Source organism: Asparagus officinalis, chromosome 8 (assembly GCF_001876935.1).
Source record: "Asparagus officinalis chromosome 8, Aspof.V1, whole genome shotgun sequence".
Classification (NCBI taxonomy): Eukaryota; Viridiplantae; Streptophyta; class Magnoliopsida; order Asparagales; family Asparagaceae; genus Asparagus; species Asparagus officinalis.
In genome coordinates this window covers 32152679-32170646 of record NC_033801.1, presented here as the reverse complement: position 1 = coordinate 32170646, position 17968 = coordinate 32152679, and the positions used below count along the sequence as shown (strand labels likewise).

Sequence of the window (17968 nt, the reverse complement as noted above, 5' to 3'; positions counted from 1 at the left end):
ATCAGAGTTATTGCTTACCTTTTAGCTCAAAAAATTGTGTGCTAGGATGAATGATTCTTGTACCATATCAATATTAATGTTATCACACTAAAATGAAAAATTAAGGTGAAAATGTATATCATTTCGAAGAAAAAGCTGAAAATGGATAGAAGAACATCTTGTCATCTATAAATTACGATTAAGAAAAGCTAACTTTTTTCTATATTAAGTAAATTATATTATTTACTTACAAAATAAATAGTATTATATGTTCTCAGAGCTTATGAAAAAAATTAAGGACATTGTAATAGTGAACAAAGTTTTGTATGGAAGAAAGTCTTTGTAATGTAAGAAAAAATATTGTTATAGGAAGAAAGTCTTCATAATGTAAGGGGGGAAAGCTAACTTGTGTCTCACATTTATCTACACCCTGAGTCTTCTTCTAAGGAAAAAAAAAAGCTAACTTGTGTCTCACATTTATTACAAACTGAGTCTCCATCCAACTTCATTATTCAAGAACCTTTGTATCCTTCTATTTCACTTTAAAACATTGACAGCTTGGCACTAACTGACACAATATCCAATTTTTATTTATATTTTCAAATATAAACTATCAGTTTTGTGTTAGGATATGTGAAGCCTAACTATCAAGCATGCCCTATACTTCAGAAGAGAGGAGGAACAAAGTTGGAACAGGAGGAACAGGATCGACGATGGAGAAGTTCAAGCAAAACGACGAAGGAGATAGTTTTCTGCATCGCGGTCGACCGGCCATGGCGCGGCGGTCGACCGACGTCGTGCACAACTGGGTGCACAGGCCAGGAGCTCATCGCGGTCGACCGAGCATGGCGCTGCGGTCGACCGGCAAAAGTCCAGATCGTTTTTAACCTGTTTTGTTCTGTTTCCTTCTTTACTTGTTAAACCCTTAAGTCTATAAAAGGGTTGATTAGGGCATGATGTATTGAGACGAAAAATAGTGAATTTTTCTCCTGCGGCGGCCGTGGACGTAGTTTCTCACATTGAGAAGCGAACCACGTAAATCTTGTGTGTTTGAGATTGTTTGATTTTCTCTCTTCTCTCCTAAATCTCTATTTCCAAATCGCATCAGGGGGGTTGTGCATCCCCAACAAGTGGTATCAGAGCGACCAGGTTCGGCGCGAGCGATTTGAGGTCAGAGACAATGGGATCTGAGAAGGAAACATCCAAGATTGAGAAGTTTGATGGAACAAACTTCGGGTTCTGGAAGATGCAGATGGAGGACTACCTCTATCAGAAGGATTTATACCTACCATTGGGAGAGAAGCCGACGGATATGAAGGATGCGGATTGGAAGCTATTGGATTGAAAGGCCCTTGGAGCGATCAGGTTGACCTTGTCTAAATCAGTAGCGTTCAACATCAAGAATCAGAATACGACGGCGGATCTCATGGCGGCGTTGTCCAGTATGTATGAGCAGCCCTCTGCGGCGAATAAGGTACATCTCATTAAAAAGCTATTTAATTTGAGGATGTCCGAGAGCCAGAAATTCAAGGAACACCTGAACGAGTTTAACGAGATCACGGATCAACTAAACTCGGTCAATATTCAGTTTGACGATGAAATCCAAGCCCTCTTGATACTTGGTCAATTGCCCGACAGTTGGAAGGGTACCGTTATCTCGATCAGCGGATCATGTGGCAAATCAAAGCTGAAGTTTTCAGAGGTGGTGGACATGATTATGACTGAGGAAATAAGAAGACAAGAGGAAGGGATTTCTAATTCAGGGTCGGCGTTGAACCTTGAGGGCAGAGGAAGAAACAGAAACAGAAATAGAGGGAATAGCCGAGGAAGATCTAACTCGAGGAACGGAAGGCCAAAGTCCAGAAACCGCAAGGGCAAGAAGGAAATTGACTGCTGGAATTGTGGCAAGTTTGGCCACTATGAAAATTAGTGCCGAGAACCCAAGAAAGACAAGGAGAACAAGACTGAAGCGAACGTGGCCTCAGGAGAATCAGATGATGCCCTAATCTGTTCGTTGGAGAGCAAAACTGAATCGTGGGTGCTGGATTCAGGAGCTTCGTTTCATGCTACCTCAAATAGAGATTTATTTGAGAACTACATTTCAGGAAACCTAGGAAAGGTCAATCTTGGTGACGATCAGCCCTGTGATATTGTTGGCAAAGGAGTCGTGCAGATCAAGCTCAATGGGTCTATATGGAAGCTGAGCGATGTGAGACATGTTCCTAGCTTGAGGAAAAATCTGATTTCCATAGGACAATTGGCGAAAGAGGGATACGTATCAACCTTTGCATGTGATACATGGAAGGTTACAAAGGGATCCATGGTTGTTGCCCGTGGTACGAAGACGGGATCTCTCTACATGACGATAGATGCACGAGGTTCCATTGCAGTGGCTGAAGGCAGTGAAGACCCAAATTTGTGGCACCAGAGGCTAGGTCACATGAGTAGCAAAGGCCTAAAGGTTATGCAATCAAATGGGAAGTTACCAGGTTTCAGATCAGCTGAATCAGAAGTGTTTGAAGTCTTCAAGCGATGGAAGGCTATGGTTGAGAACGAGACCGGTTTGAAGATCAAGAAGCTTCGTTCTGACAACGGCGGCGAGTATGAAGACTCAGAGTTCAAGAAGTTCTGTTATGACAGCGGCATTAGATTAGAGAGGACAGTGCCAGGTACACCCCAGCAGAATGGCGTAGCAGAACGCATGAACAGAACCTTGACTGAGAGAGCCAGAAGTATGTGGTTACAAGCAGGTTTTCCAAAGCAATTCTGGGCAGAAGCAGTCAACACAGCTGCCTACTTGATCAACCGGGGACCATCAGTGCCTTTGGAGCACAAAATACCTGAAGAAGTATGGTGTGGAAAGCAGGTAAACCTTTCTCACCTGAGAGTATTTGGTTGTGTTTCTTATGTTCATCTGAGTGATCATGCAAGAAACAAACTTGATCCTAAGTCTTTGAAATGTTTCTTTGTTGGCTATGGCGGTGATGAGTTTGGCTACAAATTCTGGGATGAGCAGAACAAGAAAATCATCAGAAGCAGGGATGTGGTCTTTAATGAAACAGTCCTCTACAAAGATCGTGATGCCGTTCAGCCCACTAGCTCGATGCAGAGTGATCCTACATATTTCGAGTCAGATGATGCCTTAGGTGGAGGCAATCCCGAAGCTAGTTCTGATGAAGAAGAAGAGATGATGGATGAGACCACTTCAGAGGGGGAAGATGAAGATGGAGAGACTGTTTTGCCCGTTAGAGAGTTGAGGCGGTCAGCTAGAGTTCCCAAGCCCAATCCTAAGTATCCATCACTACAGCCAAGAGCTCATCTCAATTACCTACTTTTGAGTGACGGTGGAGAGCCAGAAAGTTATGATGAAGCCCTTCGAGTGGATGATGCGAGCAAGTGGGAGCTCGCCATGAAAGACGAAATAAAATCCCTGGACACCAGCAAGACATGGGAACTTGCGAAGCTACCAACAGGAAAAAAAGGCCTTGAGCAATAAGTGGGTGTACAGAATCAAAGAGGAACATGATGGTTCTAAGAGATACAAGGCCAGATTAGTGGTTAAAGGATTTCAGCAGAGAGAAGGAGTTGATTACACAGAGATCTTCTCTCCAGTAGTCAAACTAATTACCATCAGAACAGTCCTGAGTATTGTTGCAGCTGAAGATCTACATCTCGAGCAGCTAGATGTAAAGACAGCTTTCCTCCACGGTGATCTAGAGGAAGAGATATATATGCAGCAGCCAGAGGGGTTTACTCAGAAGGGAAAAGAGAAGATGGTATGCAGATTGAAGAAGAGCTTGTACGGCCTGAAACAAGCTCCAAGGCAATGGTACAAAAAGTTTGATGGATTCATGCACAGGAACGGTTATTCCAGGTGCAATGCTGATCATTGCTGTTTTGTCAAAGAGTTTGACAAGAGTTACATCATCCTACTCCTATATGTCGACGACATGCTAGTAGCCGGTTCAGATATGACAGAGATCAAGAAACTGAAGGAGCAGCTGTCGAGTGAGTTCGACATGAAGGATCTAGGCGCAGCGAAGCAGATATTGGGAATGAAGATCAGCAGAGACAAACTCTTAGGCACACTACGACTATCTCAGGCCGAGTATATTCGACGGGTGCTTGAGAGATTCGGGATGAGTGGTGCTAAGGCCGTCAGCACACCGTTAACTAGTCATTTCAGATTGACTAAGGAGCAGTGCCCCGAGACTGATGAAAAGAAAGATTACATGGCTAAGGTTCCTTATGCTTCAGCCATCGGAAGCCTTATGTACGCCATGGTATGCACGAGACCTGACATTGCCCATGCAGTGGGAGCTGTGAGCAGATTTATGTCAGATCCAGGAGAGCAGCACTGGGAAGCAGTAAAGTGGATTCTGAGATACCTGCGAGGTACTATAGAAGATTGCTTATGCTTCAGGAGAGGCAAGTTAGTCCTGCAGGGTTTTGTTGATGCAGACTATGCTGGTGAGATAGACCAGAGAAGAAGCACTACAGGATACGTATTAACTTTGGGCTCTACAGCTATTAGTTGGATTTCTCAGTTGCAAAAGATCGTTGCTTTATCAACGACAGAGGCTGAATATGTTGTTGTGACAGAAGCAAGCAAGGAGATGATATGGTTGCAGGGTTTCTTGGAGGAGCTGGGACAGAAGAGTGAGAAGAGTGTCTTACATTGTGATAGCCAGAGCGCAATTCATTTGGCAAAGAATCCCACTTTTCATGCAAGGACCAAACACATACAGGTCCGCTACCACTTCATAAGATCAGCGTTGGACGAGGACATGTTGGAACTTGTGAAGATTCAAGGAAGCAAGAACCCAGCTGATATGCTTACCAAGGTTGTCACTACAGAGAAACTGAAGTTGTGTTCAACTTCAGTTGGCCTCAGCACTTGATGATATGGAGGCCGTCGCCGCAGAGAGAGCTGAAAGAGATTGATAGTTAGTCTCCAAGTGGGAGATTGTTAGGATATGTGAAGCCTAACTATCAAGCATGCCCTATACTTCAGAAGAGAGGAGGAACAAAGTTGGAACAGGAGGAACAGGATCGACGATGGAGAAGTTCAAGCAAAACGACGAAGGAGACAGTTTTCTGCATCGCGGTCGACCGGCCATGGCGCGGCGGTCGACCGACGTCGTGCACAGCTGGGTGCACAGGCCAGGAGCTCATCGCGGTCGACCGAGCATGGCGCTGCGGTCGACCGACAAAAGTCCAGAGAGCAAGCCCAGACTACAGACAACATCGCGGTCGACCGCACATGGCGCTGCGGTCGACCGCCCAAAGTCCAGAGAGCTCGATCAGGAATAGGATTCGTCGCGGTCGACCGCACGTGGTGCGGCGGTCGACCGTCCCATGTTGGCATCTGATCGTCGTCTTCCATTGTGGATGGATCAGCTGTAGCCATGTTTGCCATTAGGACTTTAAAAGCTTCTCCCAGACTTGTGTTGACCCTATAGTTTTGATGATGATTTGACAAACAATTTATTACTAATAAGTTTTCTAGTGTTTGTTTTGATCTGTTTCCTGTTTTAGCTGTTAAACCCTTAAGTCTATAAAAGGGTTGATTAGGGCATGATGTAATGAGACGAAAAATAGTGAATTTTTTCTCCTACGGCGGCCGTGGACGTAGTTTCTCACATTGAGAAGCGAACCACGTAAATCTTGTGTGTTTGAGATTGTTTGATTTTCTCTCTTCTCTCCTAAATCTCTATTTCCAAATCGCATCAGGGGGATTGTGCATCCCCAACATTTTGATCTGTAAATGAATTTGACTATTGAATTTTCTTCCTTCTTTTCTTGACCATCCAATTCCCTTGACCTCTCCAACTTCACCTGTAAATATTAATTTAGCTCCAGTTCTGTTTGACAAAAGTCACAAAGTTCCCACTCAAATTCTCTTCAAACCTCATCACTTCTCCCTATATATATATTGCACCATTTCAATGCACATTTCATTCACTAAGCCAAAACCTTAGCCTTCAAAAAATATCCCAATTTCTTCTCTCCTTAATTAATTTTACCCAAAGGAAAGAAAGATGTCGTCGTCGCAGACCATCGAGAGCCACCGTTCAGATGCAGAGATCTGCCATGGGGATGCTGAGTGCAAGAAGAAGATTGTCCAGCTTTTGACAGAGCTCTGCCTTCCAAAGGGCTTGTTCCCTATGGAGGATATCGAAGAATTTGGCTACGACCGTGCATCTGGATTCGTGTGGATAACTCAGAAGAAGAGTAAGAATCATACTTTCAAAAAGGTAAAGCGTCAGGTTTCATATGCGACTGAGGTGACCGCATTAGTTGAGCCTCGCAAGATGAAGAAGATGACCGGAGTGAAAACCAAGGAGCTTCTGCTGTGGCTCTCCGTTGTTGAGATGTATTTTGAGACTCCTTCCTCTGAGAAGCTCACCTTCAAGACTGGAACCGGACTCTCTGATAGCTTCGATGCATCAGCTTTTGAACTTGAATGAAAGAGAGAATGAGCAAGGAATTTCTATTTGAATATATCTGTGTGCTGTTGTTTTTTATTTTTGAACTCAGTGCTGTTCTTTGTGTTTAATTAATGATAAATAAGAATTGTTATGTGTAAAATAAATTCTCTCTCCTTGTTGTTTTTATCCTCTGTTTTAATTATTAAGATCTTAATGGAGGAGTTGGGCCGGTGATTCATGAAGTGATCTAAGTATCTAGAAATGTACTTAATTACACCATGATTCATGAAGTAATTCCATCAAATTTCTTATTTATCAGTCTTCAAACCACCCAAGATAAGTAAAGTTTAAAATCCAGGTTCCTATTTCTCTATTTCATTTTCAATTTTTGAACCCTATTTTCTTGACTCTGTGACCTTTCTCTTCTTTTTCCTATATCACCTCTCTAAATTAGTCACTATTCTCCTCTTTTTACCTCTTTTTCTCTTCTTCGTATCTTTAGACAATATCCACAGCTCTACCATGTCCCTTTCAGTTTTAACACATTTTAATGGAAATTGAGTTTGATATTCTTCAAGAGAGACAAGTTTCGGATTTAATTTTGATCATAACCAATCCAAATCAACACATCTTCTCCTTTACACATGACTAATTGACTTTTGAAGCTTACCCATGATCTAAAAATTTCAGTATCTTTTATAAGTACCAAAATTCCATCATTTTTTTGTAGTAAATTTTTATTTTCCATCTTTGCTTTTAATTTAAAGAAAATTGGGACAATAAATCTGTAAGATTTGTCCAAACTTTGGAAAAGAAGCTTAAAGCAATGATATTTGCGGAGGCTGAATTCATCAAACAAGGAGACCATCAGAAGCCCAACTCAGATGAATAGTTGACTTGTCACCAAAGAAGTAGCCGTATTTTTCAATTCAAAAGTAAAATTCAGATAAATAATATACAAGTATAGATCACGTGCTGACCTAGTTGTTTCATATTTTAAATAATTTTTAACATGAAAATGAGGAAGTGACAAAAGATCACGTGCTGACCTAGTTGTTTCATATTTTAAATAATTTTTAACATGAAAATGAGGAAGTGACAAAAGATTGATGCATGGAAACTAATCACATGAAAATATAGAAAAAAAAAGAGCGGTGGTTGTTCACATGAAAGGAAAATAAAACATTTATTTATATTATACTAGTGTTTTAGCTCGTGCTAAGAAGAGTTTTATCAATATTTTAGTCTTATTTAATTATATGGTCCCTGTTGTGCGTAGCGGAACTCCAAACACAAAAGAAAGAGCACAAACAAGAACAAGAACGATCACAACCAAACGAATAAACACAAACCACAGCAAGACAAACAAATTTTACGTGGTTCGGCAAGTTGCCTACGTCCACGGGTCAAGGAGGGGTGAGTTTTTACTATTAAAGATAAAGAGAATACAAATAGGGTTTACAATTCACCAAAAACCCTCAAACAAAACTCTCAAAATCTCTCACAAATTCTTCCTCAAAGGATGCACAATTCGTCCTTCAGACAACTTGGCACTAACTGACACAATATCCAACTTTGATCTATATTTCAACTAGCAACTATCATTTTTGATCTGTAAATGAATTTGACTACTGAATGTTTCTTCCTTCTTTCCTTGACCATCCAATTCCCTTGACCTCTCCAACTTCACCTGTAAGCATTAAATTGGCTCCCATTCTGTTTGACAAAGTCACACAGTTCCCACTCAAATTCTCTTCAAACCTCATCACTTCTCCCTCTATATATATTGCACCCCTTCAATGCACATTTCATTCACTAAGCCAAAACCTTAGCCTTCAAAAAAAATTATCCCAATCTCTTCTTCTCTCCTTAATTAATTTTACCCAAAGAAAAGAAAGATGTCATCGTCGCAGACCATCGAGAGCCACCGTTCAGCTGCTGAGATCTGCCATGGGGATGCTGAGTGCAAGAAGAAGATTGTCCAGCTTTTGACAGAGCTCTGCCTTCCAAAGGGCTTGTTCCCTATGGAGGATATCGAAGAATTTGGCTACAACCGTGCATCTGGATTCGTATGGATAACTCAGAAGAAGAGTAAGAATCATACTTTCAAAAAGGTAAAGCGTCAGGTTTCATATGCGACTGAGGTGACCGCATTAGTTGAGCCTCGCAAGATGAAGAAGATGACCGGAGTGAAAACCAAGGAGCTTCTGCTGTGGCTCTCCGTTGTTGAGATGTATTTTGAGACTCCTTCCTCTGAGAAGCTCACCTTCAAAACTGGAACCGGACTGTCTGATAGCTTCGATGCATCAGCTTTTGAACTTGAGTGAAGGAGAGAATGAGCAAGGAATTTCTACCCTCTAGCTTGAATATATCTGTGTGCTGTTGTTTTTTACTTTGGAAGTCAGTACTGTTCTTCGTGTTAAATTAATGATAAATAAGAATTGTTATGTGTAAAATAAATTCTCCCTCCTTGTTGTTTTTATCCTCTGTTTTAATTATTAAGATCTTAATGGAGGAGTTTGGTCGGTGATTCATGAAGTGATCTAAGTATCTAGAAATGTACTTAATTACACCATGATTCATGAATTTATTCCACTAAATTTCTTATTTATCAGTCTTCAAACCACTCAAGATAAGTAAAGTTTAAAATCCCGGTTCCTATTTCTCTATTTCTTTTTCAATTTTTGAACCCTATTTCCTTGACTCTGTCACCTTTCTCTTCTTTTTCCTATATCACTTCTCTAAATTAGTCACTATTCTACCCTTTTTACCTCTTTTTCTCTTCTTCGTATCTTTAGACAATATCCACAGCTCTACCATGTCCCTTTCGGTTTTAACACATATTTTAATGGAAATTGAGTTTGATATTCTTCTGGAGAGAGAAGTTTCAGATTCAATTTTCATCATAACCAATCCTAATCAACACCTCTTGTCTTTTACACATGACTAGTTGACTTTTAAAGCTTACCCATGATCCAAAAATTCAGTCTCTTATAAGTACCAAAATTTTCCATCTTTGCCTTTATTTTAAAGAAATTTGGGGCAATAAAGTTGTAAGACTTGTTCAAACTTTGGAAGAGAAACTTAGAGCAATGTGTTGTGCGCAGAAGCTAATTGTTGTGCTTCGAGGAATCAAACCAAACGCCTAGAAAGAAGACCAAACAAACCAAAATAACGGCACAAACACAAATACATCAATTTTATGTGGTTTGGTAAGTTGCCTACGTCCACGGAGCAAGAAGGGGATGGGTTTTTTTACTAATAGAGAAGAAGAGTACAAACTGAGATTATAAATTACTCAAACTCACCAATTAATCTCACAAACAAAGCTCTTAATCTCTCAAACAAAACCCTAACTAATAGCGCTAGAAAATACCTCTTTTCTGTGCTCCAAATATCCCCTCAACTCCTCAAAAACTCAATCAATACAATCGGAAACCCTAAACAAATCATGTTTCTATTTATATTAAATAGAAATCCCAAACAGTGCAGGAAACCGAAGTAGGCCCAGACCCAACTCGCAGTCGACCGTTGAAATCGTCGCGGTCGACCGCGACCTGTGTTGAAGTCTTCCATGTGTTGTGCACATTTACGGTCAACCGCGACGAACTCGGTGGTCGACCGGACAATACTCAAAATGTTCCCAGCTACAAATTTCCTGAACCTCATCAATGTGTTCGTCGTTTCTACAATTCTCCACCTCGACGAAGTTTTTCCAAAACTGAACCAATACTAACCAAACCAAATGTCTCACTTGTTACGTCCAGTACAAATTAAAATAATTCAGGACAACGGACTCAATCCATAACAAGTCGGGAACCTAAATGAATGCGAACAAACTCCAAAACATCGGTATCAACTCATCAAATTGGCTGCATCAAAACTGACTGCCTACGTATCTTTTTGCCCAATGAATCAAGCCTCACGTAGTTCACCCAATGTCCACCAAAGACCCTCAATCCAATAGAAGAGTTCTCAACCCTTCTCCAATATCACCAACGAATCTGCACCTGATAACACTCCCAATGGCCCCAAAGTAAGACAAACCAAACACTTCCACCTGAGGTGAACCAACAGCCATATCAAAATCCAAACTATGTCCACCAGTTGTATTCAAATCAACCAACTCATCATCTGCATCCAAATCAACATGATCCCCAAACTATGTCACCCCAGCTGGAATCTCAAACGATTTAATATGATCTGGAGTATGTGGAGTAATCTCCACTCAATATGGAGTAGCATTACCCTCCACCCTCTTCGATATTCCCCTCCACCCGCTGTGATATCCCAACAATCTGATCAACATTTTCCACCTACCGAGAGTCAAATGTGATATACCTACTCAGAACAAAATCAGAGACCCTCACTTGATAACCAAATGACCTCTGAATCACAAATGTGCACTCGGATCAAATCTCACATCCTCGATGTGACCATATGCTGGGCGACCAAACATCCGAAACAACCTAATATTTGAAGCAGCTCCACCAGATCTAAAATCTCTAAACGCAACAGTCGGCAATCTATGACTAAAATAACCTAAATATGTCTTAGCCCGAACACCAAAACCAATGCTCGACATCAAACGTCGATCCTCCTCCAGTAAGGAACGACCCATCAAAAATATCATCTCATCTCGTCGTCCCAATGTTTCCTCTCCAATAAAGTGTCTCAAACCGCCATGAGCTCGGCACAAATAAAGAAAAGAACCCCTACCAAAAACAAAACGTCGTGTTACCTTTCCACCAATACACTTCCTCCACCTGTTGTTCATCCGAGAAATTTTTTTATTTCTGTTCATTTAAATAGTTACTATAAAATTCCTTTGTTATTAGTTTCTATTAAAAAAATTACTGTTCACGAATTGTTTAGTTTACTGTTCATAAAAAAAATATAAAAAACAATTATTGAATTTATTATCTTTTGCTAGTTTACAATTCTAGTGCATATCCAAAGTCATAATCCTTAATGTTTCTAGTTGAGTGGTATTGCCAAAACATTTATTCTTTCAGATACCAAATACCTAGACTAGTAAACTCAAATTGGACTTATAGCTAACCCTGATCACTCCAAAAGTGTCAAATCTAAAAAGTTCACCTGTGTTAATTATAAATGGTGGGCTAATCAGATGTGATATTGGCTTATCACATTAGGTCTCTTGTCTGCTATAGACATTCCCGAGTCTTCAACTAGCGGTTCTCAACCCTTGACTCCTGATCCTGAACAACATGTTCCTTTCACTTCTGGTTCTGGTGCTAGCTCTTTTCTAGTTCTATGAAACCAGAAGAAAGTAACTATCATTGTTGTCATAGGATTCTTAGTGCACTTGCGGACAACCACTATGATATTTATTATTAGTTCAAAAGTGCTAAAGACCTATGGAATGCTCTTGAAGCAGAATACGGCTATGATGATGCCGAAATACTGATTTTCGCCTCCTCTTCCTTCAATAAGTTCATAATGGTTGATGACAAACCCATTAATGAACAAATCCATGAATTCCAAGATTTTTTTCGTCACCTTCAATCTAAAGGAAACTCTTTTGCTGATGACTTCAAAGTTTCCTGTTTGATTGATAAACTCCCTCCCTCCTGGTCTAGATTTGCTGGAGATCTCCGACACAAGTAAGGAGATCTAACCTTAACCTAAGCCCTCAAGGCTAATCGTATTGAAGACCAGCATAGGCAAAATTCCAAAACCAAGACCGAATCAAAAGCTAAAGTAAACTTGGTAGATGATAAGCCTAAATCTAGGAATTTCAAACCCAAACGGAAGAAATTCAAGAAAAACCAGCAATCCTTCAACAAATCTTCCAGCCATAAGTCTGATGGAAAGTTCTGCTATGTCTGTGGTAGAACCAACCACATGGCTCTCAACTGTTTCTTTCGAAAGAAGGAATCGGCTAAACCTGCTCCTAAAGGAAATGGATCCAACAAAGTTAATATGATTGAAGAGAATCCAACTTCCTTCGGGTTAGCCTCTTCATCCTATCTTGTAAATTCCCTTACTTCTTCCACTGATTGGTACTTAGATTCTGAAGCTAATATCCATGTTTGCAATAATCGTTCTTGGTTTTCTACTTACCAGGAATCACGTGGAGGAAGCATAAGCTTAGCAGATGACTCCACCAAACAAATAATAGGAAGTGGATGCATAGAGCTCACCATGACCTCTGGGAAAGCTCTGAATCTACAAGGTGCTCATCATGTTCCTTCTCTCCGTCGAAACCTGATCAGTGAATCTCTTCTCGTTAGAGCTGGCTATAGGATTGTAAAAGAATCCAATAAATTTGTGATTACAAAGGACAATGTATTCGTAGGAAAAGGTTTTACTTGTAATGGCCTTTTCAAACTCAATGTAATCAATTCCAGTTCTAATAAAATTTCTGAGTCTTCTGTTGTACAAATTGTTGAATCTTGTGATGTCTAGTATGGACGACTTTGACATGTCAATTTTCAAACTTTATAGTAAATGATCAAATTGAATCTTATTCCTAAATCCTCTTTTGAGCTCTCATCCAAGTGTGAGATTGGTGCTCAAGGGAAACACACTAAAAAACCCTTCAAGTCTATAACTAGAAAATCTAAACCCCTCGAATTAATTCATAGTGATGTGTGTGACTCGAACCGAGTTCTCACCCGAGCGGGTAGGAGATATTTTGTAACATTTATAGACAATCACTCTAGATATTGTTACACTTATCTTCTCAGAACTAAAGATAAAGTTTTAGATAGGTTTAAGGTGTTTAAAGTTGAAGCTGAGAACTAAGTTGACAGAAAGATCAAAATTCTAAGATCTGATCGTGGGGGGGTGGGGGGTATACCTCAAATGATATGACTGAATATTGTCAAGAACATGGCATTATTCATGAGGTAAATGCTTCCTATATACCACAGTCCAACGGGGTAGCTGAACGAAAGAACAGAACCCTTATAGACATGGTAAAATGTATGTTGCTCAATTCAGGAGCACCTAAAATTCTCTGGGGTGAAGCCCTTCTCTCTGCTTGTTTCATTCTTAATAAGATTCCCCAGAAACATTCTGATATAACTCCTTATGAATATTGGAAGGGGAGATCTTCTAATCTGAACTTCTTTCGGATTTAGGGTTGTTTGGCTAAGGTAGTTATTCCCGAACCCAAGAAGAGGAAAATTGGTTCCAAAACTGTTGATGCTGCTTTCATTGGATATGCACTAGATAGCAATGTTAATAGATTTCTAGTCATTAACTCTAAAATCAGTGACATATCCAACAATACTATCATTGAAGCTAGAGATGTGTCACGCCCCGCTTCCCAAAATACCCGGGAATCGGAACGTGAACAAGCCCGCGACGTATTAGATTGAGAAGAATATACACTATCATCATTTTTTTTTCTCTTTTTCTTTCTTTTCTTCTCAATCCAATACGCTAAGCGTCTAGAAATAAATACAACGTGAAGTCACAGGTCCCCGATCACACATAGCAAGAATATAAAGACAACCCAGAATAAAAATAGACATATCATCAATGGTAAATCATCCCAGACATAAAATATGGGTCAAACGTACCCTTATTACAACAACAGTTCAACTAGGAAATAAGAAATACATAGTCCAGAATAAAAGGAAATAAAATAACTAAATCTATCATCAAACTAAAGAAAAGTACGGTAAACGAGTTCTAATGTCCAACTACTACTACAGAAGAAAATCACTACGCTTCAGATGGTTCTTCTACTCCTTCTGCAAGACCCCCCAGCTAAGAATCTTCTGGCTCCTGTACGATCCCGTACTGAGGCTGCTCATCTCCTAAATCTGACGTACACCCAGAAAATAGGAGTACGTCAGCGTGTGGAACACACGGCAAGATCCCCCAAGGCAGGAACAAATACAATAACAGTAATGATAATATATGCGTGGTCAAGGCTATAGCAGAAATAAAAATAATAGAACATGTGATGATAGTAATAACGATAGAGGTGTACAACTGGAATACTAATAATCAGACGAATCCAAAATTCAACCAAGTAAGAAGATCATGCAGGTAGCGATCAAAAACCATCCAAGCAACAAGATCATACAATAGATAGAATTAATACTTAAAAATCTACAACTCGAGACGTAGTACGTCGAGCGAAATAATCCAAACAAGGAAACCCTCATGTATATACCATATGTCTCGAATTGTAAATAATTAAATATTAACCCCCACCCCGGTGACTACACAAACTTCACCAGCGCGAGCCCGGAATATACATCAACAATCACATATCACAACTCCTCGGACCCACCCCGGTGACTACACAACCTTCACCGGCGCGAGCCCGGAATACACAAATATCTCAACTCATCAGACCCACCCCGGTGACTACACAAACTTCACCAGCGCGAGCCTGGAATATACATCAACAATCACATATCACATCTCCTCGGACCCACCCCGGTGACTACACAAACTTCACCAGCGCGAGCCCGGAATATACATCAACAATTCCTAACGCTTCAATGGGACCCTCCCTCCCCCCCCCCTCCCACACCCCCCCCTCCCCCCTCTGCCCACAAATCCGTTACCGAGCAGCGCTCCATCCCTCCTCCTCACCAATCGAAGACTTCTCATTCAATCTCTAATTCCAGTCAACTACCCACGATATTCTAGCATTTCCTAGCTGCTGTCCCCTACCCATTGTCCTATAGTCATGTACGTTTCTACGATCTCACATGAATAATAAATACAAATTACGCTAAGGTGTCAATTGTCATGAAGTGAACAAGGGTCGTGATCAAATGCAGAACAAAGGAAGTAAAGCGTTATTAACAATGGCAACGTGAAACTACGATTAACAGATATTTTGCACACGAAAATCGAAATCTCAGTTATTTAATTCTAACATAATTCTTTAAATATAAAAGAATCTAAAAGATATTCTTAAAATTATTCTATTACCTTATTTCATGAAACAATCAATACTTTGATTTATAAACTGATTTCTTATGATTTTTATCTATAAAAATAATCTAAAATACTCTTTTCTTAAAATAAATTCTTTTAATCATAACAACGTATTCAAAAATACTCATTACAAAATTATTTTCACGAAAATTCCTTTTAAAATATTTCTCATTTATAAAGTACTTCTAAACTCGTCTATAAATATATCTTCCTTCTCCGACAACACACATGAAATCTAACATAAACTATTTTTTACTACTTATTCATCAATTCATAGCATATTTTCACAGTATATTTCACCGCCGATATCATCACAACTACGCCAATAAAATCATATCACACCAAACTAATCTACGCACATATGCATAAGTAAAAAACTCATAGAATAAAAATGAAATTACAACGACATACGCGCCAAGAAGGGATCTGCCCTCGAGTTCGTCGAACGTATCGACGTTACAGACAGCGCGGGTTGGCCTTAGCTTCTCCTTCCTGGCGGGTGGTGGCAGGGGATCACTGGCGGCGCTCGTGCGGTTCGACGAGGGCTGTGGGAGAGCCTCGGAGGCTGGAGGAGAGTCAGTGTCGGTGCGGCCCGTTGCGTGGCTGGGGGCCTAGAGGCGCGGACTTTTGTGCGACGGGAAGCGTGACGAACGGTGGTGAGTCGTTCCGTGGTCGGCGTCCGGTGGTGGGTGATGTGTGGCGGAGCTGGTGCGACGGGCAGGCTGTGGAGTGTACGGTTTGAAGGCCAAGGGCGGGCGGCGGGTGGTGTAGGTGGGCCGCCGAGCCGAGGAGAGAGGGTAGGCACGGGTCTGGGTGTTGGAGGCGGCGACGGGCTCGAGGCGGAGGTGAGAGAGAGAAGAGGACGAGAAAGGTCGCAGAGGAGGCGGCGCGGTTTCTGTGAGGGCAGGAGAGAAATATAAGAGGCGGCGTGAAAATGAACAGTAAGAGAGAAAGAGAGATATATAGGAGAGAGAAAATTAGGAGTTAGGTTTAATGACAATTAATTAAAATAAAATAATTACGGATACGCTAAAAACATTAAACTAATTACTAATATATTAATCTACAAAAAAATTAAAAAACGTACCTGGTGTGCTAATACCAATATTTTGATACGAAATTAGATTTGAAAAATACCGATATTGTATATTAAACGAGACATAATTAATAATAAAATATTTTTACTTAAATTAAAAATTTAAATAATTATAGAGACAATTAGCGTACACAGTAAATGTACAAGTTATAACTAATACGATAATAATAGGACAGTTGAATAATACAATCAATATATACCAAAATATTTGAATTAAATAATACAAAGTATTATACCGAGATATACCGTAATAATGATTAAGTAATTACAACATTTTATTTAAAAAATTACGTGTTTGATAAACATAACAAATTAATTCTTGAAAATTTTACTGCACGAAATAAATTTATCAATATTAAAACCATTTAAATAATTATAAAATCAGATTTTTAAATCATAGAAAATTGTAGAAAATCGAGAAAAATACAATTACTCTTTTAAAAATCATAATTAAATATTTTAAAATACCAGAAAATTATTTTAACTAGTATCAAAATTCACGGTCCTTACATTCTACCCCCCTTAAAACAAATTCCGTCCTCGGAATTAAACCCAAAGACAGATATGGAACGATAGTTGGTACTCGTAAATCAACGAGACAAGAAATAATGAGAAGCTCCAGAGTCAAGGGATGATAACGCAATAACGGAAGAAACAAGAACCTTATCTAGTGTTGAAGGAAAATACATCTAAACTAGCACTCATAAATAATTCCTATCATAATATCATAAGGCAATGCGAAGTAAGAAGTTCATATGCAAATAAAACTAAGAATAAACTATTCTTACCGGTGATAACTTGGTTGTTCTCCTCTGCTTCCACAGCTGATATCGTGAACATCTGTCGTCGAGGTGGTTGCTGCCTTCGCGCTTCCTGATAAATCTGCTGTTGTTGAGGAAGAGGCCCTGCTCGAGGATAAGGTCCGTGCTGAGCTGGAGCTACTGAGTCTGATCGAGGTGGAGGTGGAAGAGCCGCTCGAACTGGAGGTGGGGGCAAGCTGGCCTGTTGACGCTGCGGACATTCCCGGTTGACATGATCGGGGGACCCACAGTTGTAGCACAGACGAAGACGCCTAGGGCACTCCTGCTGGGTATGCCCAGGGTAGTTACAATAGGAACACTGCACCAATGACTGGTTCTGAGACTGCACTCCAGGACGCTGATAAGGATGAGCCTGATGAAATGGCTGACGCTGAGAATACTGCTGCCTCTGCGGGTTCTGCTGCTGCTGTCTCGGAGGGGGACGCTCGACATTCCGGGCCTGAACTGCTGGTGTCCTGCTCTGAATCACGTGCGGATCTTTAGGTTCCTTCTGAACGCTCTCGATCTCGCGTGCTGCATCCAACACGGCGTCGTGGGTCGCAAGTGCTCTACCAGCTAGAGCAAACCTGATATACTTATCCAGGCCTTTCTGAAACTGATGCCTCCTGATAGTGGGGTCTGTCACCAAGTGTGGAGCGTATCGGCTCAAAGAAGAAAACTCAGCCTCGTACTCATCAACTGTTCGCCCTCCTTGCTTGAGCTCCACA

General features: G+C 40.5%; 2 protein-coding genes across 2 annotated transcripts; both read left to right on the top strand.

Annotated features, from left to right (window-relative positions):
* LOC109820524 lies at nucleotides 5956-6569 on the top strand. Its single transcript, XM_020386683.1, has one exon. The coding sequence runs from the start codon at nucleotides 6021-6023 to the stop codon at nucleotides 6447-6449; it is 429 nt and encodes a 142-aa protein (XP_020242272.1). The 5' UTR covers nucleotides 5956-6020; the 3' UTR covers nucleotides 6450-6569.
* Nucleotides 8219-8902, top strand: LOC109820355. Its single transcript, XM_020386482.1, has one exon. It carries the CDS (start codon nucleotides 8309-8311, stop codon nucleotides 8735-8737), a length of 429 nt encoding a protein of 142 aa, XP_020242071.1. The 5' UTR covers nucleotides 8219-8308; the 3' UTR covers nucleotides 8738-8902.

Bases quoted from the DNA above. Each gene is read 5' to 3' on its own strand.
- LOC109820524 (XM_020386683.1), top strand. From the start codon at position 6,021: ATGTCGTCGTCGCAGACCATCGAGAGCCACCGTTCAGATGCAGAGATC.
- LOC109820355 (XM_020386482.1), top strand. From the start codon at position 8,309: ATGTCATCGTCGCAGACCATCGAGAGCCACCGTTCAGCTGCTGAGATC.